Source organism: Calliphora vicina, chromosome 2 (genome assembly GCF_958450345.1).
Source record: "Calliphora vicina chromosome 2, idCalVici1.1, whole genome shotgun sequence".
Taxonomy (NCBI): Eukaryota; Metazoa; Arthropoda; class Insecta; order Diptera; family Calliphoridae; genus Calliphora; species Calliphora vicina.
In genome coordinates this window covers 49,603,924-49,628,333 of record NC_088781.1, presented here as the reverse complement: position 1 = coordinate 49,628,333, position 24,410 = coordinate 49,603,924, and the positions used below count along the sequence as shown (strand labels likewise).

General features: G+C 32.6%; 1 protein-coding gene across 2 annotated transcripts in view; it reads left to right on the top strand.

The window, feature by feature from the left end:
* Positions 1 to 24,410, top strand: part of CadN2 (Cadherin-N2) — a 408,037-nt gene that overhangs the window by 320,540 nt on the left and 63,087 nt on the right. For both annotated transcript variants that reach the window (XM_065501890.1, XM_065501891.1), the window contains exons 6-7: positions 54 to 1,374; positions 17,415 to 19,722. In XM_065501890.1, coding sequence (XP_065357962.1) covers positions 54 to 1,374; positions 17,415 to 19,722 — 3,629 coding nt within the window. The remainder of the gene's footprint in view (positions 1 to 53; positions 1,375 to 17,414; positions 19,723 to 24,410) is intronic.

Genomic DNA, 24,410 nt, shown 5'->3' with positions numbered 1-24,410 from the left:
AAAATATATTTCCTAATGATAATAAATTGTTTATTTTTTCCATCCTTTTGTAGCCCCTTGATCGCGATCAACCGAATGGCCGACCGCAATGGCGATTCACGGTCTTTGCCCAAGATGAGGGCGGCGAAGGACTCGTCGGCTATGCCGACATACAAGTTAATCTTAAAGATATCAACGACAATACACCACAATTTCCTCAGGGCGTTTATTATGGTAATGTAACGGAAAATGGCACAGCCGGTTTGGCTGTGATGACCATGTCAGCCGTAGACTATGATGATCCCAATGAGGGTACACATGCCAAACTAATATATTCCATAGAGAAAAATGTCATTGAAGAAGAAACGGGAGCACCCATATTCGAAATAGAATCGGATACGGGAGTAATCAAGACAGCAGTTTGTTGTCTGGATCGTGAACGAACGCCTGACTACTCCATACAAGTAGTGGCCATGGATGGGGGAGGCCTTAAGGGTACAGGCACTGCCTCTATAAGAGTTAAAGATTTAAATGATATGCCACCCATGTTTACCAAAGATGAATGGTTTACGGAGGTGGATGAAACAAATGGCACTTATATACCAGAATCACCCATACTCACGGTGACGGTGCAGGATGAGGATGAAACGAATTCATTTCAATACAAAGTAGTGCCCAACAGTGGTTTGGGTTCGGACAAATTTACAATGGTACGTAATACTGATGGTACTGGTTCCTTGAAAATCATACAACCTTTGGACTATGAAGATCCCATGCAGAGTAGTGGTTTTCGTTTTCGCATACAAGTCAACGACAAGGGCGACAATGATAGTGACAAATATCACTTGGCCTATTCATGGGTGGTGGTTAAGCTGCGTGACATCAATGATAACTCACCGCACTTTGAACGCGATCGCATAGAGTTGTCGGTGTATGAAGATACAAAAGTTGGCACCATTTTAGAGCAATTCAAGGCAACGGATGCCGATCAGGGTGGCAAGAGTAAGGTCAGCTACAAACTGGTGAGGTCCAGTAATCGTAAACGTCAATTTGCTATTAGCGATAAGGGTGCGATAAGCATACAAAGATCTTTGGATCGTGAGACCAATGAACGACATCAACTGGAAATATTGGCGGTGGATGATGGATTTATACCGCGCACAGCAACGGCTGTTTTAACTGTCATCGTTAAGGATGTCAACGATAATGCTCCGGTGTTTAAAGAGGATTATCGTCCTGTTTTACCTGAAAATGTAAGCCCGCGTAAGTTCATAGAAATAGCAGCCAAAGATGCTGATGACAGAGCAAGAGGGAATGGAGGACCATTCACATTTCGCATGGATCCTATGGCCAGTGATGTGATAAGGTCCAGTTTTAAGCTGGAATATGATAGAAGTGAGTAATTTTGTTTCTTTAAATAATAGTTTAGTTTATTAAAAAACTGTTTAAAATAATTGCTTAGATATTTGTGCTAATTTGTGCTTATTTCACAATAAAAACTCTGTAGGCTATATTGAATTAATTGAACTTGTTATAAATCAAATTGCAATGCTCCAACAACAATTGTATTTAATTATAACAATTTAAACTGTCCACAAACTATTGAGAAACATCAAACCATTCAAATCAATGCAAAAATAAGCCTAAAAGTATGCATTATATTTTATTTTTACATGTACGTGTTTAAGTTTTAAATAAATAAACATGTTCTCATGTTTAAAACCATTTCGCCATCCATCCATAAAACGCTTGTTTAACATTTTCATTAAACACTAGCAGACCCGGTGCGCTTCGCCACCCCAATTAGAAGAATGAAATAGTACTATTAAGTATCCCTTTGTGAATCTAATTGTAAATGTCTAATTTCATATTTCTGGGTCCATTATTATAGAAAATGCAAAAGAAAGTTACCACTAAAGTCACCTTTTGTGAATTCAAATTCATTTAAAATCATGTGTGCCTAAAATTATTATAAAATCTTCAAAAAGTACAATTGCAATAAACAAATAGTACCATTGATTATCACTTCTGAATTCGCATTCACTAAACCATAACCCGTCGATTTTGAATTTTAAATTTGTATAGCCTTTCCTATATTATCAACTAATTTTGTTTCTATAACAATTAATATTTAAAAATTATCACAAAACCCAAAAAAAAACAAAACCGCGGTTTTGAAATTCTTTGGTTTTTTGGAAACGCTAGGTCCATTATTATAGTAAATTCACAATAGTACGTATGAGAACAAAGAAAAAGTACCAAGCGCCTTGAATTTCCACTCACTTGGGACCATAGACGCCTAATTTCATATTTCTATGTCCATTATTACAGAAAATTCATAAAGTACCATTAGAATATATAAAAAGCACCAAAAATCCCCCACTTGTGGTTTCCCACTCACTCCCATATAAGCTTAATTTCATGGTTTTAGGTTAATTGGTGAAGAAATTACAAAAAGTACCATTCGAATAAAGAAAAAGTACCAAAAAGTCTATCCCTAGAATTCTCACTCACTTTAGAACATATACGATTAATATCATGTTTCTAAGTTCATTGTTATAAAAAATTCAAAAAAGTACCATTAGAATAAAGAAAAAGTACCAAAAAGTCTCCCCCTGGAATTCTCACTCACTTTATAACATATACGATTAATTTCATATTTTTATGGCCATTATTACAGAAAATTCAAAAAGTACCGCTACAATATACAAAAAGTAAAAAAAATCAGGCACTTGTGGATTCCCACTCACTCCGGTCCATATAAGCTCTACTTCATGTTTCTAGGTTCATTGGTGAAGAAATTACAAAAAGTACCATTCGAATAGAGAAAAAGTACCAAAAAGTCTCCCCCTAGAATTTTCACTGACTTAGGACCGTGTATGCTAAATTTCATGTTTCTAAGTTCATTGTTATAGAAAATTCAAAAAAGTACCATTAGAATAAACAAAAAGTACCAAAAACTCTACCCTTATAATTCTCACTCACTTAGAACCATATATGCTTAACTTCATATTTCTATGTCCATTATTACAGAAAATTCAAAAAGTACCATTAGAATATAGAAAAAGTACCAAAAAGCAGTCACTTGTAGATTCCCACTCACTCCGGTCCGTATAAGCTTAATTTCATGTTTTTAGGTTCATTGGCGAAGAAATTACAAAAAGTACCATTCGAATAAAGAAAAAGTACCAAAAAGTCTCCCCCTAGAATTCTCACTCACTTAGGGCCATATATGCTTAATTTCATGTCTCTAAGTCCATTGTTATAGAAAATTCAAAAAAGTACCATTAGAATATAGAAAAAGTACCAAAAACCCCACAATTGTGGTTTCCCACTGACTCGGTTCCATATAAGCTTTATTTCATGTTTCTAGGTTCATTGGTGAAAAAATTACAAAAAGTACCAATCGAATAAAGAAGAAGTACCAAAAAGTCTCCCCCTAGAATTCTCACTTACTTAGGACCATATATGCTTAATTTCATGTTTCTAAGTCCATAGTTATAGAAAATTCAAAAAAGTACCATTAGAATATAGAAAAAGCACCAAAAAACCCACACTTGTGGTTTCCTACTCACTCGGTTTATATATAAGCTTTATTTTATGTTTCTAGGTTCATTGGTGAAGAAATTACAAAAAGTACCATTCCAATAAAGAAAAAGTACCAAAAAGTCTCCCCCTAGAATTCTCACTCACTTAGGACCATATATGTTTAATTTCATGTTTCTAAGTCCATTGTTATAGAAATTTCAAAAAAGTACCATTAGAAGAACAAAAAAGTACCTATAGTTCTGTTCACACATTTTGGTACCTAAATATTATACCCTATGCCTAACACAAACTTCACTCAGATACAAATCAGCTAACTTTAATGTCGATAAGTGCAATAATTTAAAATATTAAAAAAGTACCATTAGGAGAAAAGTACCAATTTCCCTTTTCTTCCTCGAACACCCCTCAAGTTCGACTTTTAAAAATATTCCATTTTGCCAAAATTGTTTATGCTACAGACATGTCTCAAAATATTAAAATCTGTGTTAATGTGCCCAAGAAAAAATATGTTTTAAAAAAGTACCAAACTGTTTACCCGGATTTGGCCCAATATACATACACCTTGGCACTCGAGTTCCAAATAACACCCTGTTAGTTAATTTTTGTATGAATCCAGGAACCAGTGTTAAAAAAATTATCAAAATTGGCTTAATAATTTCAATAAAATGTATTTTTCCGATTTTATCCCCTTTTTGGTACCTTTTTTATCCCCATTGCTTTGGTAAAATTTAATTCAAATAAATTTCTGTATCGTGGTGGGAGCTCATAATAAAATATTCGTATGCCTATGTCAAATTATAGAAAAACATATTTTATGAAAAAGTATCAAAAATAAACACAATTTTTATCCCTTAAGGGTTCGAATTTCCAAAAAGTACCAAACTTATATTTTTTATTTTTTGATAAGTAAAGAATGCGATTTAAAATTTGTTTATATGTTTATTGGTTTAAAAGATACATAGGGTGCCAAAAAAGTACCAAAATACAGTTTTTACCCGTTTTCTCCCCTAAATGTTTCGAATTTCGAAAAAGTACGAAACACCTGTCAGCTTATTTTTTAAATGGAGTAACATGCAACTTTAAGTTTTTTTGTATCTTTATTAGTTTTGAAGATATAAGGTTACCGAATTTACCCGTTTTTACCCTTTTTTACCCCCTAAACGTTCGAATTTCCAAAAATCCCTTCTTATCGGATCGTTTTGGGGAGGGAGGAACCCACAGTTAAAATTTCGTGATTCTAGCTTCAGCCGTTTGGGCTGTGCGATGATGAATCAGTCAGTCAGTCAGTAACGTTACTCTTTTATATATATAGATTACATTTGTTTTCAGTTTTTTTCATTTGATTTCATTATTATTATATTTTTTTTTTTTTGTATTCATTTCATCAAGTTTCCTGTTATTGCAGTTTGTATTTATGTCCATTTGTTTGTCTGTCTATCAATTTCATAAATATTATTTTAAATGCAATTAGTATCGATATAATTGTTAATTAAAATCAATCAGTTTCAAAAGAAAAATAAAAAAAAAAACAACAAAGAGAGAAAAAATTCCATGGAAGAAATATGAAATACAGAAAATTGGATGTTCATCAATCTCATGTAATTGTTATATAACAAGAATTTCATTATTTTTCAATCATTGTCAATAGAGTGGAATCTATTTAATGCTTTTATTAATAAGTTATGTAAGGGGTGTCAGGGAATGCTTCTTTACATTTTCAATTAGTTACTCAATGTTAAATTGTTATTTTTTTTTTAATTAATTTTGTTTATTTAAATGAAATACTGTACTGTTAAGATATGATCTGCGAATTAGTTATATTTTATGCGTAAAGTTTACCGTTTTCTATCGTTTTCGAAATTGTATTCGTTTTTGGAAACCATAATCTTTTGAAGGTATATTTCAACAGCTACGGATCACCAACACATGTTTTTCCTTCTTTAAAATTCGTGTACTTTTTTTACCCAGGTGGCATATTAAGTAAAGTTTTAAATGAATCATTCATTTTTGAATTAACTCGCGAATTATGCATGCACTGAATTAGCAAATTTTGAATTAATTCTTTTCACACAGAAAAATTAATTGAATGAAATTCAAATAAATTTGGTAAAATTTAATTGCAATTAATTTCAAACTCAAATCATTTGCCATTCGTTTCTAATTCAAATGAATTTGTCAACGTGAATTGCTATTCATTTCCAATTCATTTGAATTGATTTTGAGTTAATTCAAATGAATTAGAAAAAAGAAAATAGCAATTCATTTACAAATCCTTTGAATTGATTTTGCATGTAAATCTACAATAATCATTGTCGTTTTGTTACTCAACTAATTTTTGATGTAGACAGCAAGCATTACTCTTATTTTGTATATCACCTAGTATAGTCCAAAGACAAACAATTCTTAGATTTGAAATTCCCATGTTATACTGGAATTGTCAGGTAGCGGCTGAATAGGAATTGAATTATTAGGTATCGACGGAAATCCTATCAAAATTAGAAAATTTTGTTTATTTGCTAAAAGAAACTTAAATTTTTATTTTTCATTCCCCATAGATCTACTATTAACTCATTTTTTATACCCTCCACCACCATAAGTGGTGAATGAGGGTATATATAAGTTTGTCATTCCGTGTGTAACATTGAGAAATATTCATCTGAGACCCAACAAAGTATATATATGATTGATCCTTATGAAATTCTAAGTCGATTGAGCCATGTCCGTCTGTCTGTCCGTCTGTGTAAAACACGCTCACGTCCAAAATACGCAAACAAACTTAGTAGAGTTACAAGAAAAATGTTTATTATTGTCCTAAGCAGTTTGGTATTGAAAATCAGCGAAATCAGTACAGTGGAACCAAAGTTATGAATGAAAATGTGGGACAACCTCAAAAAAAAATTAATAATTTTCACATATTTTTGGACATTTTTTGTAAATATATTGCAGCTAATATCATAAAATTTTGCACTCGTTACTTTTATGATAAACGGAGTAACTCTGGTGAAAATTATAAGAATCCGTCCATGATTTCTCCTAGCCCCCATACAAATTTTTTCCCGAAATATGGTTCTATGGTCTATAAATGCCTACAGAATAGGAATATCCACATAAAATTCAGCAAAAATAAGTCTCGTAGTAAAAGAAATTATGTTACAAAATTTTTCGTGGATCGGCCCATATTTGACCATAGCCCCCATATAAAGTACACTTCCGAAAATCTCTTAAATAAGCATAAATGTCTTATAAATATCGCTATCAAGTTGAAATTCGACATGAATAATCCCCATATATACCAAAATCGCTGTACCTAATTCTATTAAGATCGGCCGATAATTGGTTATAGCTCCCATATAAGGACCACTTCCGAAAAACACAATAACCTACATAAATATCTAAAAAATATCAATATCAAAACAAAATTTTACACAGATCCGTAATTTATATTTAGAAATCATACTACTGGATTTTGTGAATATCGGTCCATATTTGACCATAGCTCCCATATAAGGTCCACTTCCAAAAATCAGTTAAGTACTCATAAATCTCTTATAAATATCTTTATCATGCTAAAATTCGACAAAAATTATACTCATATATATAGATATCACTGTACCAAATTTTATGCAGATTGGCCGATAATTGGTCATAGCTCCCCTATAAGCCCCATTTCCGAAAAAAGATATTAACCTTAAAAAATATTAAAAACATATCGATATCGATATTAAAAAATATTAAAAACATATCGATATCAAAATGAAATTACGCACAGACCCAGTAATTTGAATCCAGTAATCATACTTCTGGATTTTGTGAATATCTGTCCATATTTAACCATAGCTCCCATATAAGGTCCACTCCCGAAAATCACTAATATCCTCATGAATTTCTTACAAATATAGTTATCAGGTTGAAATTCAAAACAAATTTATTCAATATATACAAAAATCGATGAACCAAATTTTATGATGATTGCCCATAATTGGTCATAACCTCCATATAAGAACTACTTCAGGAAAACACATTACCCTGCACTAATATCCATAAAAATCTACACTCAACCCAAATATTACACCGATCAGTAATTTGTATCCAAGAATCGTACTACAAGATTTTTTAAATATTGGTGCATAATTCGGCATAGCTCCCACATAAGGTCCACTCTTTTTAATAGCGTTGTTAATGTGAAATTCTACAAAAATAGCCCTTAAATACTTAGGACCATAATAGGTGATAGCATCCATATATTAAACCAAAATAGTACACAGATCAGTAATTTGTATTCAAAAATCATAATACTGAATTTTGTGAATATTGGTCCATAATTGGCCACAGCTCTCATATAAATACATAAAAATCACGTAAAAATATTCTACGACAATCGAATCATAATAGGTCATAGCTCCCGCATAAGTCCCACAACCAAATATTTTGAAATTTGTCTAAATATATTTATTTGTATACCCTTTTTTATACTCTGTTTCTTCACTTGAGGTTAAAAGGGAAAAATGTTGATCCAAACGTATTAACTAATTATTAAGTATATAAATTGTTAAATTTCATTTCATGAGGTCCAGACTTAAACTCGACAACACTTCCCCTTTGCGCATGTGAAATTTCATTAAAATCGGACTAAGGGTTTTGAAGTTACAGATTTATTTCTCTCTTTTTTTTTCTCATACCACTGTGCGCCACTTTGACACTCAGATATTGTAGATCGTTTAACCCGGTTCCAACAAACTGTTTACGGTTACCTATGTAAGAAAATAATAATTTACACGAAGATTTAGAAAAATTAAATTTAGACGACAATTTCTCAATTGAAAGACAATAATTAACTGTGTCAAACGTTCTAATAGGAATTTCAGTTATAAATTGCTGAATTAGATACAATTTTTTGTACATTTGAAATAAAATATCTTCTGCGTAAACTAGTTTTTCTAACAATTGTTATATTATTTCAGCTTTTATACCATCATATTTAGGTGGAGGGTATTTAAAATTCGGCACGGCCGAATATAGTACTCTTACTTGTTTTTATTTCATTCATTTGAATTGCAATTCATTGTTCCAATGTATTTGAATGAATTCAAAATCAATTCAATTCAAACGAATTGGAAATGAATTCACATTAACAAATTCATTTTAATTGGAAACTAATTGTACACAGAAAAAAGTTTCAACATAAATATTATGATTTGATTTCATTGAATTCAATTCATAACATTTATAAATAATTTCTTAAATAGTATGATTTTGTTCATATTTTATGCAAGGCGTATTAATCAGGTGAGAGCGTCTCGACAACAAATACAACAAAGACAATATTTCTTAGTTGTCAAGAGACTGAGAATGTCAAAAGTAATATGGCATATGAAAAATATAAAAAACAAACAAATAAAAAAATAAATGAATTACTGGTAGTTTTTTATATGAAAAATATAAAAAACAAACAAATAAAGTATCATTTATTAGTAGTTAGCTCTAACACGGTATTTTTTGGAAGATTCAATATTAAAAACGTCGAACGGGAATAAAAAGTTTGGTGATTCCAGTGGAACTATCCAGCTATCCATTTAGCTATGTCCGTCTGTCTGTGTAAAACCCTCGCACGTCCAAAATACACAACCAAATTCTTCCAAGGAATTTGGTATTGAAAATCAGCAGGAAAACAAATCTCATGGACTAAAAAGGAAGTCAATCTCTAAAAAAGTTGATGCATTTTCACCAAAAAATTTCCAATACTGCTTATTTTGTTTACTGCAAAAATTTTTTAAAACAATTTTCAGTTTTTTTTATTATTTTCAATTCAAATATTGTGAATGTCAACAACAAACAGTAGACAACTTTTTGACACTTTCAAACACATCATAAATAAATAAACAATAATCAGCTGGGCTCGTAACTTCACCTTATTTAATACACCTTGATTTTATGTTTTCAAAAAAAATCTAGAAGGCTTGAAAAATATCATTTCAATTTAATTTTTATTTTTATGTTGTTCAAAAATGTTAGAAATTTATTTATTACAAAATTCATTCCAATTATGAATTTCTTTTTTCTGTGTAATTCATTTGAATTGAATACGAATTGCAACTCCTTTTTACAAATTCATTTGAATTGAAATTCATTTCAGCCTAATTCATTTAAATTGTTTCAAATTTCATTCAGTTCTTTTTTGTTGTGACAAGAATTAATTTAAAATTTAGATAAAGGGTTTTAAGTATGGATTACCGAAATTTTACCGTTGATAACCATAATATTGAAGATACATCTGTCTAATTGGCTGATCCAAGAAGGCTATAGCACGATGATTAATAACTTCTGTTGGTCTGAATTGAATGATATGGACATGTGGTTTCAAAAGAAAGCGTTACCTGCCATACAGCTCATGCCTCTTTGGACATTCTCACCTTGAGGTTTTGTGAACTGTGCGATTTTACCTCATTAGGCTATTTATAATGGGGATTTCTTAAGATTTCAACATAACCAAAGATATCAGTCAAATTCACCCTGATTTATGCGCCTTAATCATGGTAAATTGGACATTTCGGATACGAGCCAATTTATAGACACTTAATGAAAGAGCCTTTAGCTAAGTCCGTCTGTTGTTGGCACGAAATAACTTACGTAATATTCTTTGTTAATCAGAAATGATTGATTTTTAAAATGGGCAAAATAATGTGGTATTTTCCCCATACAAATCTTTCCCCGGAATATGGCTCTATGCTCGTGGGAGATGAAATTCCTCTCAAATATTTTCTGTTAATAAGAAACGGTATTGAAAATGTGCAAAATCTTTAAAGTAGAACTAAAATTATGAACCAAAATGTGAAACAACCTCCAAAAAAGATGATTTTTTAAAAATTACACTGAGTGAGTGGAGTGATTCGAGAGGACTTAGTGTGCACCACCAACATACTGAACTGGTTCTCTTCAGTAGAAGGTACAAGAACGATGACTTTAGACCACCTAGAATGAATAGAATTCGTATTGAGATCAGGCAAAGTACCTTGGCATCATTCTAGATAAAAGATTATCCTGGTATATGAACATTCAGAATAGGATTGATAAGGCCTATGTTGCCGTCTACTTTTGCAAAATGGCAAATGGTACTAACAGGGGTATTAGGCCGAAGGGTATCAATCAAAGCAGTGGTTGAACCCATCTTGTTTTATGCAGTACTAGTGTGGTAACACGCTTTGGATAATGCTACTCACCGGAAGGGCGTTGAGCGAGTTCTATGGACTATTGCGATACTGATTACAGGCGCTATACGGTCTATCTACACTAGGCACTTTAAACTATTTTAAACTGGTTACCAGTCGATTTGATGGTGATGCTAATGGCTATCAATTCTGTTGAGTGAATGAATGTTGGCTGCTCGTGAACTGGTCACACTAAGATACTGAATTACTATGGGCATACACATAGTTATGTTGATTACTGCATCGCAAAATCTTTTATCGACATGCATTTCCGAACAGGGATATATGGCTGCCCGGACTCTTCCCCCTGATAATGTCATAAGTGTATATAGCGGTGTATTATATTTAAAAGGGGTAATAGGATCGGCGGAGACTTCTTTATTGAGAATGTTGGAACAAAATCCTACTTTAGGCTACCTAACTTCTGCAATGTTATTAAACGTGCATCCAATTGGCTGAGGTATTATCGAATATCTGGAGATATATGTATGTATATTTACTGATATCAATGATGCCGTTAACGAAATAGCGGATGTCTTCACGACATCTAGGTTAACCGAGGAATGCTAGTCATCTCTGAGATAGCGAGACATTCTAGCATAACGCTTATAAGGGTCTCTGTAAACGTTGGAAATCCTGGTAATTGTATAGCAGATGAATTTTCTAAAAGTGGTGTGATGTGATGAGGAGGCGATCGATCCATTTTTCAGGTATTTTCTTTTATAAAATACAATATGGTTGTACAGCACAAAACAGGTAGACCAATGAACCCTCCTGTGCTAAAACGAGGTCGACTTGGCCAGTTTATGATGCCGGCAGGACGAATCTACTTATGGAATACCGTTGTGAGCAAATATGGCTATTTGTTTCCTTTATTACAGGACACTGTATAATTGGGAAACATACTAGAAGACTGGGCCTACGGTCCAACGTCTACTGAAGAAGCTGGCATAATGAAGAAGAGGAGGAGACTGTGCCATACTTGAGGGTAGGTATCCACGGAATCCCATTCTTATCGTGTTTAGATAACCTATCAAGGATGAATCTACGACGAAACCACTAGGTTGTTTCAGCTCGGAACCAAAAATTTGTAGATGTACTTTATTTGTATATAAAAATTATTTGTGGAATAACTAGTGTGGCTATCTATATAAATCAAGCATTTATGGCCGATAAAGGCCTAGTTCAATAGGACATTTGTATCGGGGCTAGGTGAAATAATGGACTAATAGACTTCGACAATAGACAATTTCGAAATATCTTCGAAATTGCCACCTGTACTTTGCGCAGTAATTTTAATCGACTCAGAAAGGTATACTTTAAGGTGGGCGTTAGACTAATATTTTTGGGCCTTACAAACCTCAGCAAATACGCATAATACCCTTCTCACTACTGTGTTGCTAAAAAAAGGTGCCATGCTACCGGACGGACAATGCAAGCTTCATATCAGTAACTTCAACTATGAGCTCGCTGAGACATGTACTATAACCAAAATGATATGTTCGTCCACGATTCAGTCAATCGTGGACGAACAACATATCTTCTTATTTTGATACGCTCACAATTGAGTGGTTTAGTGGCGGTCATTACCGGACACTGCAATTTTGGCAACCATGCGAGGAGACTAGGCTTACCCTACAACAACTTGTGCAGAAGTTGTCAAAATGAGGAGGAGGGTGAGACCATTTTTCATCTTCTTTGTCACTGTCCGGCATTAGGAGATCTACGTTTAAGGTTTCTGGGACATCGTTCCCTAAATAGTCTTTCTGAGATTTCGAATAAGAGGCTAGATTGCATTAATGCATTAATGCCTTTATAAGGAATAATAATTGACTAATCAGACCAGACATGGGGATCTCCATAGAGTGACCTAATAACCGCCAATTCACTGGTACGCAATTAATAATCTCCTCTCCTCTCTTTCTTCGGACCCTCTTCCTCTTCAGTTTTTAACCTTTTCATCACATCTGACTAACCTAACGTATGGTGGTGTAGGTTAGTCAGCTTGAAGTATTCTTACTTAGTTGTTTTTCAAAGAACACCTGAAACCTTTAACCTATAAATTAAATTAATAAATTAATATTTAAATTTATTTTAAGGGATGAGCATTTACTGACATAGTTCTATCAGTAAAAGTGTTTTCTATTGTAATTTAAAAAACCTTTTAAATTAATTTTCTATGAGAACGACTAAACATACAAACTTAATATTTTAGATTTAAAAAGTATGTTGTTTATTATGTTTAGCTACGAATTTACATATTTATATAGATTTCTTATTACAGCTGCAACATTCTAAACCAACTGAAGATACACTTAACTATTTACAGTCTAGTTTTACCACATTTTTAAATATAAAAAATATTTTCTTTTTTTATTTTATTTTAAAACTTTCTCTTATATAACTTTCATTTCTCAAAAATTGTTTGTTAAAACATTAGTCTTCTATTGCTTTCTGCAAATTCATTTAAAATACATTATTATTTTTCACTTTAATTTCTAATTAATATTGAGGTTTTAAAACTTCTTAACAATTCCTGGTAATAATAATTATTTCTAATATTGTAACAAGTGTTTTATGGTTAGAAACTTTTCAACATATTTTAATGCTCTGCCTTGGCAACCATTGGTGTTTTAGCTAGGGAAGGCACTTATTTGTAATTAATTTAAATTGTGGTCTAGTTTTGTTTGCAGTAATTATTTGCAGCTTTTTTTGAGAGTACCTAAGTATTATTGAGGCGTTAGTAAAGTAGGTGTTACGGAAATGTCAATTGCCATATTATTTTAACTCTTAATGTTGTTGTTGTCGTTTTTATTTTTTTTTTTTGTTAATTTTCAAGTTCCTAAACGGAAGTTTCCACTCAACTCATTGGTTTGTTTGTTTCCGGTTGACTTTAGTAAATGCTTTAAAATATATGTATGAATATATTTTTAAATATTTTTTGCTGCTGGTAGGTGTTTGTGTATTTAAACAATTTGTTATTATCAAAAACGAATTTTTAAACTAACTTTGCTTATGCTAATTAATGGCAACAGGTTAAGCAACATTAACAACAAAAAATGTTGTCAACTTCTTGGCGATAGAATTTTTGTTTTTTGTACTATCTTCGTTTTAGCTTAAGATTAAGTTGTGAGTGTCTGCTGCCTAGTTTTTAAGTCAAGAAGTTTTAAAATTTCCACTGGCAATGTGTTGAAATTTTAAGCATTTTGTTAATGATTTCACAATTTTCTTTAATAAAAAAATCTATTAAAACAAATTTTAATAGATTTTTAAGATTTAATTAAAGGGCAGTTTATAAAGGAATAAATATAAGGGAACTTTAAATTTTCGCTAAGAACTGCAGAGCAGCAACAAATTTGTATATAATTTTAATGTCATCTTAGTTTTAAAGTATTGCAAATTTGACCAAACTGACTAGACCCTAAAATCTTATGGAGTGATTAACAATAGTGTGAGAGTCCAAAAACTTAACAAGGGACGCCTGATGTTAGCCAGATAATTTGAAAAGGTTAGTTCAAGATCACAAAGTCAATGGCCAGATATTCTATGTTTTACGATTGCTTATATTTTATGCAACTGTTTTCTGATTATCTGGCGCAAAAAGATACCATGATACCTGACGGAGACTCTGGTAAATAAATAAAAGCACCGAATAAGCAAAGATGGGGGTGTGAAACCACCTGTATGATTGCCAGACCGTTACCGGGCACTACAAATAAAGAGGAGGAGGATGGAGATCTACACATTAGGTTTCTGGGACATCGTCCCTACAATAGCACAGTGCAACACGAAAAAAAATAACCATATACGGCCACTAATACGTGATAAAAGACCAGTGTCTCCCAGTTTTGCCCAAAGTCATGCAAATATTTGGGCCCCTTGGTGTCATTTTTGCAAAAAACGTGATCATCTTCTCAGGCTTATATCTTGCAAACAGTTCGGAATTTTGATTTACTCTCTGAGGCATCAAAAAAACTTCATCTTCAATATCAAAATCGCAAAAATCTTTAAAAAAATTAGATTTGTTTACCTTTTTTCCCCTGTTCAGGTCCATAGGTAGCAAAGCATTCAAAATTGAAGAAACAATCAACTACAAAAATGTACCTAAGGTCCCAATAAACAACTTCAACATATGAACTTCCTAGGAATGATTATTAAAACCGTTTAGGTAGGTCAATATAAGTTAGTAACAAACAAGTAAGAGAGCTATATTCGGCTGTGCCGAATCTTCTAAAAATATTTTTATTTAAACAAAATTATTTTTTTTTTAAAAATTGGTTTAAAATTTGTTTCCCAAATTGTTTTTAAAAATGATTTTTCCAAATTTTTTTTTTAATTTTTTCCATATTTTTTTAACATTTTTGGGAAAAAGAATTTATGAAAAAAAAATTTGGGTTAAAAAATATTTTTCCTGATTATAACCCATTGTAGGTCCAAATTACTATAGCCTTATATACATCGTTGCAATACACTTTGAAATATCTATCATTAGATATCCATATTGTCTATATTAATGACTTAAGGTAGGGGTCACACATGTCAAATATTTGACGAAAAAGACATAACCTCTAAATAAAATATATTATTTCAAAAACTCCTTTTACTTACGCCTATTCAAAACAAAAAAAAATGTTTGTTAGTTATTTAGGGGCTACGAAAAGTTCATTTCAACATACAGACGGACATGGCTATATCGACTTCGTTATCTATAACGATCCAGAATATATATAATTTGTGGGGTCGCAAATGAAAAATGTAGATATTACAAAGAAATGACAAAATTATATATAGCCTTGCCACTCATGGCGAAGGGTATAAAATGAGTTTTGGGCCATAAACTATTAAATTATTATAAACTGAAGCATACTCTTATGCTGCTTTAAAAAAATTTAATTTGATTTTTTTAAAGTTTTTTGCTATTTTTTTTGTTGACAATTTTTGTTCTTTATGACAAGGGCTACAACTTTGCCTGAGAGAGTAAATCGAAATTCCGAACTGTAGGCAAGATATGAGCCTGAGAAAATGATCACTTGTTTCCAATAAAGACACCGAGGCCCCAAATCTTTAGGGGCCCATAAAAAAAGTGCATGAATTTGGCCAAAACACGGGTCTTCTTTTTTGGTCTTTTATCACGTAGTGGTTTCCGTATATGATTATATTTCCACGACTCAAAACAATACACACAATGTAGTCGTTCTGAACTCTCGGGGCCCATAAAAAAGTGCATGAATTTGGGCAAAACTCGGGTCTTTTTTTGGTATTTTATCACGTAGTGGTGTTATATTTCCACGACTCAAAAAATTACACACAGTGTAGTCGTTCTGAACTCTCGGAGATGAATTTAGAATGCATCAACGCCTTTATTAGAAATAGCAATTTGCTACTCACGCCAGACAAGGGAATCTTCACTGGGTGACGCCACATGACGTAGTATCCGTCAAATAACTGGAGCGCACTAATCTCCTTATTTCTTACGTTCTGACCAACTCCTCTATATTTCTTCCGCTTATTTACCCTTTTATTTATTTTTCAGGTAAAATAATGGGACCTACTGTATGGACCCAAGTAGCTGTTTCTTTACTTATTCTACTATACGACTGACTGGTAACCAAACCTAACGATTATTGTCAGCAATGTGGTCCAATTGATTGTTGTTTAGATAATAAAATATTATTTGAAGACAATTTAGCAAGTACTGCAGTTTCTCTACAAATCTAAGATTATATTGATTATTTGACCATTTTGTTTCAAAATCATTCTCTAAATTTGAAACTTGTTAGGAAAAAAATTATTTATGCAATATTTCATCTAATTTCTCTTATCTTCATTTCCAGTTAAATTCCATAAACTAATATTTATATAAAAAATTACCAGCAAAAAAAAATTGTGGCCAATAAAAATAATACAAAACAATTTTTAAAAGCAATCAGCCGTGAACAAAATTTTCAGCATAATTTCAAATAGTTAAATTAATGAAAATATTACAAATGTATTTGGTACACACATATAAGTAAAATATTTAAATATTTTCCATAAAAAACAGTTTATATAAAAAAATCTATTTGCATATTTATTTTATTGAAAAATTTCAATAAACCTAATTGAAACCATTGAATTTTAAATCATTAGCATAGCAAAGCACAAATATTTAAAGCATATTTTCAGGCTGTTAAACAAATAAACATATATAGCCTACATTTTAAGTTTGCAATGTATTTTAAAATATAAACGTTTTTCAAACAAATTGTACAAAAAATGTGTGTATTTAAATAAAAAAGCAGAATAAAAAACAAAAAGCTATAACTTAAAATTTATTAACATTTTACCAATAAACGTTTGTGTTCTTTTTTTCTTTCTTCTTGTTTCTCTTTTATCTTTATGACTGCGCTATTTGGCTGAAAATTATGCCAAAAAATTAACGCTGCTGCGGGAAAATCCTCTGCATATGTATAAAAAACCAAAAAAAAAATCCACTTAAATACATTTGGCAATCAACAAAATTAACTTTTATTTAAATGAAAATTAAAATAAAAAAAAAACAACCAAAATACACGCTTTCACCATAAATGTTCTTTGCTATACATTGCTATTGTAATGTCGGTGGGATTGGATGACGGAATGACTGTTTTTATTTAAATATTGTTCTGTTTTATGTGTTGATGTATAAATAAACATTCCCAGGAGCTGATAATGGTAATGGCGCTGCGATTATCTCTTCTTTGCGACCCTTCGACCGTGAACAACAAAAATCCTACCTCATACCCATCGAAATCAAAGACAATGGCTCACCAGCCATGACCGGCACTTCAACATTAACGGTAATTATAGGCGATGTTAATGATAATAAAATGCTGCCCGGCAGCAAGGAAGTGCTGGTCTACAATTATCAGGGCCAGTCACATGATACTCCCATTGGGCGCGTGTATGTCCACGACCTGGACGACTGGGATGTGGTCGACAAAAAGTACTATTGGGAACAGCAAGAGCAGCAACGTTTCAAACTGGACACCGATACGGGTATAGTGAGCATGAAAGCCGGCACTCGTAGAGGTCGCTACAATCTGCGCTTTAAAGTCTATGACCGTGAGCAAGGTCAGGTGGATGTACCCTCGAATATGACGGTAATAGTGCGAGATATAACTCATGAAGCTGTTCAGCAGGCTGGTTCCATGCGCCTGGTAGGCATTAGTGATGAGGAGTTTGTACGCACCTGGGATTTTATGCAGCATAAGCAAGTGCGTTCGAAATTGGAAAGATTTCGTGACAAACTGGCCGAATTACTGTACACCGAGCGTGATATGGTTGATGTGTTTAGCGTGCAATCGAAAAGAGAGGGTGTTACGGATGTACATTTTGCTGCCCGCTCCACTAACCAACAGCCCTACTTCAAGTCCGTTCGATTGAATGGTGTGGTGTTAATGCAACGCGAAGAAATAGAACGGGAACTGGGTCTCAATATCACCATGGTGGGCATAGATGAGTGTCTGCAGGAGCCGGGTAAATGTGAGGGCTCTTGCACCAATCGCGTAGAAATCAATAGACTTCCTTATACAGTCAATGTTAACAAAACTGCCTTGGTAGGCGTTAGGCTAGACATAACTGCCGAATGTTATTGCAAGGCCCGCAATTACAGCAAAGAAGATTCATGCCGCTCTCTACATTGTTTTAATGGTGGCCGCTGTGTGGAGACTCGTAATGGCCCTCGTTGTGTGGCCTGTCCTATAGGCTACAATGGCCCCAGATGTCAACAGACTACCCGCAGTTTTAAAGGCAATGGCTGGTCTTGGTATCCGCCTCTGCAACTATGTGAGGAGTCCCATTTGAGTTTGGAGTTTATCACCAAAGAACCAGATGGCTTAATCCTATACAATGGTCCTATAGTGCCTCCCAAGGCTGAAGAGTTTGTGCTCACCGACTTTATAGCCATAGAACTGGAGCAGGGTTATCCCCGCTTGCTTATAGATTTTGGCTCGGGCACCTTAGAATTGAGAGTGAAAACCAAAAAGACTTTAGATGATGGTGTCTGGCATCGTCTAGATGTCTTTTGGAATACGGAACACATACGACTAGTGGTGGACTTTTGTCGTTCAGCTGATATCTATGAAATGGAAGATGGCTCCATTCCTGAATTTGATGATAGCTCCTGTCAGGCTCAAGGCATTATACCACCCTTTAGTGAAACTCTTAACTTAAACACCCCTTTACAATTGGGCGGTCTTTATAGGCAGCATTTTGATCAAACACTCTTCCACTGGCAATATGCCTTTACCTCTAAAGGATTTGATGGCTGCATAAGAAACGTTGTGCACAATTCGGAACATTATGATTTAGCATTTCCCGCCTTGGCACGCAATAGCTATCCCGGCTGCCCTCAAACCGATGAGGTATGCCTGAAAACCGATCACACTGCCAGATGCTGGGAACAAGGCAATTGTGTGGCCAGTTTAGTGCAGGCCAAATGCCATTGTCAGCCCGGCTGGACGGGACCCATGTGTAACATACCCACCATACCTACAACGTTCAAATCCCAAAGCTATGTAAAATTTGCCTTATCCTTTGAACCCGATCGTTTCTCCACCCAACTGCAATTACGCTTTCGTACACGCGAAATGCAGGGCGAAATCTTTCGTGTCTCCGACCAACACCATCGTGAGTACGCCTTGCTGGAACTGCAGCAAGGTCATCTACAATTCAGATTCAATCTTAACTCTCTGAGGGCTGAGGAACATCAGCTGGCCCTCACCTCCATAACGGTGAATGATGGCCAGTGGCATGTGGTGAAAGTGAGTCGTTACGGTTCAGCTGCCCTAATTGAACTGGATGGCGGTGAGGGTAGACGTTACAATGAAACATTTAATTATCATGGCCATCAGTGGCTGACGATTGACAAACAGGAGGGTGTGTATGCCGGTGGCAAGGCCGAGTATACAGGCGTTAAGACATTTGAAGTTTTGGGCGATTTTCAACGTTCCTGTCTAGATGATATCAGGTAAGAATGATTTATGTATAATTTGTGATTGCTTGTGTGACCCCAAAAAAGGTTGCATGGGGCAAGTGTTTATTAGGGGAAGTTAGGCAGAAGTTTAAAAGATTGAAAACATGTTTGAAACATATAAATAAGTTTGAAAATATACTATGTACTTGAAATCAAACAGAGAAGCAGTCGTTGCTGTTTGACTTAAATGTTTAAACCAAAATATGTTATTGAACGAATGCTTGACTTTAAACAACTGCTTGCATGCTGCTGTGTGTTTGTACGCTCTTACCTTAATAACTTTATCTACTTCTTTCACATGTGTCATTAGGTAAGCTTCTTAAAAAGTTTTCATTTACCCTTGCAAAAATATATAGAACAGACTACACCATTTCTAGTTATATTTCAGGAATTTCTAATTATATTTCTGAATTTTCCAAATGTTTTTCAAAAATTTCTATTTGTAGTTTAGAGCTTTTCGAAATTTCTGAAAGTCAATTACATACTTGTCAAATACAATTGGAAATGGTTTAGTTTGTATATATTCTGCCCTTATGTGTATTGGTCTTACTTGTCGGTCTTTATTGTGTCACTAATCTTATTTCATTTGACCTGTTAAGAAGTTTTTAAATTTGATTTTACTTTTAGGTTACTTTTCGTAGTGTTTTACTATGTTTTACTAATATTTGTCTGTGACACAGTTACCCGTTTTATTTATTTAATGTCACGAAAGTTTATTAGTCAGTTTTGATGTTATTCAATTAAAATTTATGTTCACTTACATACACTATCAGTACTTATACATAAATATACGTAAAAGGGTCTAATGTTCATATGAAAAAAAAAAAAATAATTAAAAGTAAACTTATGAATTAGAGTTAAAGAAGTAACCTTTTTTCAGTTAAATATTAGATTATTAAGGAGATATTTAAAATTCTTAAAAACAAAAAAATATTAGAAAGTGTTATTTAAAAATAATAAACAGGCAATTTTACAGTGCAGCAGGGCAAAAAAAACACGGCCATGACAATATAGTTTTGACACTACTACCAAAGGGTAGTCAAACCCTATACTCGGTGACCAATTTTATTAATGGACCTCCAAATATTTTGAAAATCATTGGGAAAAAAGTTTCATCAGTTTCAGACTTGGTGATACCACTTAACGCTATATTGAAATAATATAGCTAATACACCACCAAACGAATTGTGTTTACATTTTTTGCCAAAAAATAGATTTTTCGTATCCATTTTTTGAAACAAATATAAGAATAGTTTTTTAGAATAATTTTCACGGACTCCTAAATCTTTACTAACAATATTTATGAAATTTGTGGCTATGGTAAAGCTGAACAACTCTTGTGAACATATCACAAAAGTTGTAGGTGGCCCCTCAAAATCTCAAATTTTTTAAAAAAAAAAATCGCCAAAAAGCCATTTATTATTCGAAAGAGCTGAAATTTAGGATAGTCCTTGAGAATGTTTTAAAAATGCACTTATATGTGTAGGTTATATTTTTTATTTCAAAAGATATTTAGGTTTAATTTTTTAATTTTAAAATATCTATAAAAAGTTACACGCATCCAAAGTTGAAACATCTTTTAACATTTTTTCCCAAAAATGTCCCTATATTTTTTTCGTTTATAGAAACAAATTTTCTTCGGGACAATATTAAATGTTTATATGATCTAAAAAAAAGAACTTGCCTCACTTAAGCGGACATTGTCCCCCAGACCTATCCAAACCTGGGCAATTTTGTAACAAAATTTTTGGGTTTGAGAAAAAAGTTCTAAAAACGCAAATACCGATCCTCGAGAAGGCCCCATATTTGTATAGCAAAAGCGTTTTTACCATCACTCTGTAAATAACGTCACAGCACTTCACTAAAAAAAACTAAGATTTTGAAACATATTTTCCCCGTTTTAGGAATTTAGATCTATATTATTTATAAATTTTATTATGATACCCTTACAATTTTACATTAATTCAAATTTTATATTTTTCTGGATTGAAAATCACCGTATTAACATCCGAAAAAAATATAAAATTATTACATTTAACTCAAATATTAATCCTCAAGTCCTAACATTTTCAACAATACCAAATACTTATATCAAAAGCTTATATTTACTCATCAGATGTTTAACAAACCTTTGTCATATATTACATCAAGCTGATCCTACGTGATCAAGATTGGGTAACGTGATAGGTCCGAATCATACTGATAATGATTTCCTCATTCTTCGATATTGCAGCACATAGAAAAGTGTGATACTATTTTACTATTTTTATTTTCAAGGCCCATAGTTATCTTTGTGAGCTGTTTAGAGTACCTAGAAACGTTCAGATTGCCTTGATATATTCACAAGAGTTATTCAGCTTTACCGTAGCTATATCATTGCTAAATATTGTTAGAGAAAAATTAAGAATCCATGTAAGTACTTTTAAAAAAGTAAACAAAAAATGTTCTTCCTATATTTTTTTCCAAAAAAAGTTAAACATATATTGTTTGGTGGGCTCTTAGGTATATAATTGCCATATATATCTAGTTAAGCGGTATCCCTAGTCTGAATTAGCTGTTGGCCAAAAACTGATGACACCTTTTTATGAGGACTGACTGACTTTCAGATTCTTTGGAATAAAATAATATTGGTAACCAAAATCGCCAAACTGAGTGTAGGATTTAAATACCACTTGGTAGTACAATCGAATATATATCTACTGTTCAGTCCGTGTGTTTTTCACATACAATAGGACATTTAAATATCCTACAGAATATTGTTTATAGCCTCAACGAATAATTTCGTTTGAAAGAAATATTTCGACGATTAATATCTTTAGGGACATTTTCAATCGCCTTGTTTATCACGTAATTTTCTATAGGAAATTGAATGTCGACCTGTCTGTAAATTTTTTTTTGTTACTCAGGCGATACAATTTGGTAGGAAAATATTTAGTCTCGCGAGGATAATATCAACAATAGCAAAATTCATTTGTCGACCAATAATAAATTTCTCAATATAACATTTTTTATAAAATTTTTGGACTAAAAAGTTTCTATAGAAAATTTGTTCCCTACCAGACTATACATTTTCTATAGAATACATATTTTCATTTTCTATAGAATTTTTTTTCGGCCAGACGATACATTTTTGTATAGAAATTTGTTTGTCACCCAGACGATACATCATCTATATAAAATTGTTTGTCGGCCAGATGATTAGTTTCATATAGGGAATATTTTTCGCGCCCAGATGACTAAATGTTTATAATAAATTTTTTGTCGTCCATACGATTTTCTATAAAGAATATTTTGTCGCCCCAAATTACACTATGCGACAAATAGTAGGGTCGGTGATCGGCAGGGGTTCTGCCCACCGGGAAATGTTAGATCAGTAAAAAACAAGTTACAAGACCCATATCGATTTGAAATTAGTATGTATCGTATAGGAAAAATTAAATTTTTTTTTGCCTTTTTCATGCATTCTGATCATCTAAAAGTCCGAATATCGCAAAGTTGAGTTTTGTAAGATAATACCACTTTTCTTTGTTGACTATGTTGTAGCCCGCGTTGAGCTTAACAATTTTACTGAACATAACTTTGCAATATTCGGACATTTAGATGGTCAAAATGCATGAAAAAGGCAAAAGAATTACAATTTTATATACTAATTTCAAATCGATATATCTCGATTCCTAGACCTGACCCAGAGAAACGCCGGGACACGTATAACATTTTTTTACCGATCTATCATTTCCCGGTGGGCAGAACCCCCACCGACAACTGATCCTACTATTTGGCGCATAGTGTTTTTAATTTTCTATAGGAAATTTGTTGTCGTCCAGAAAATTTGATATGAAATTGTTTGTCACTTACAGGATAATACATACAATTTTAATAGGAAATTTTATTGTCCCTTGTGGATATATTTTCAATTTGATTTTATTTTGTTGTGCATCAATTTTGGGAAAATATACGATGACAAATTTTAGATATGAAATTACAGAAACAAAGTATCCAATTTAGAAACTTCCATGATTTACTCTGGGATAAAACTATTTGTAAGGTTTTTTCTTAAATTCTTAACAGCAGAGTTAGTACTTAAATGTTTAAGATGTTTTAATAACAAATTCATTTTGTTTATTAAATTAAGCTCTTAATTTAGCCAATGATTCAGTTAATTATAAGAGCTTAATTATCTTATATTAGTCTTTTAATAATAAAAACTAAATAGCCTGCTATAATTATACAAATTTAACCTCATTTTTGTGAGCAAATTGCCAGTAATATTGTTAATCCTTTAATTGTGAACCAAAGTAACCAGGTTTTTAACGAAACAGTTTTTGCCACATAATACCTTCTTGTATGAAATTTATAAAATGTTCATTATAAAAAACTGTTAAAGAATAAAACAAGATAATATAATATAATTATGGTCATAATCACTTTTATACAAAGAGGTAACACAAATAAACATTTTGTATTTTTAGAACAAAAAAAAAGGGGAGAAAAAGATATGTAAAAATATAAAAACATAAACATTCACTTTGAGATTTACAAGCATTAGTCGACGATGGTTTATACAATGAGTGTAATATTTTTGGTTAATTAATAGGACTAATCAGAAAAAATTAAAACAGTAAAATTAGTTGGAAACGAAATTTGCTGTTAAGCTTCATGATGTCCATTTCCGTCTGATTCAG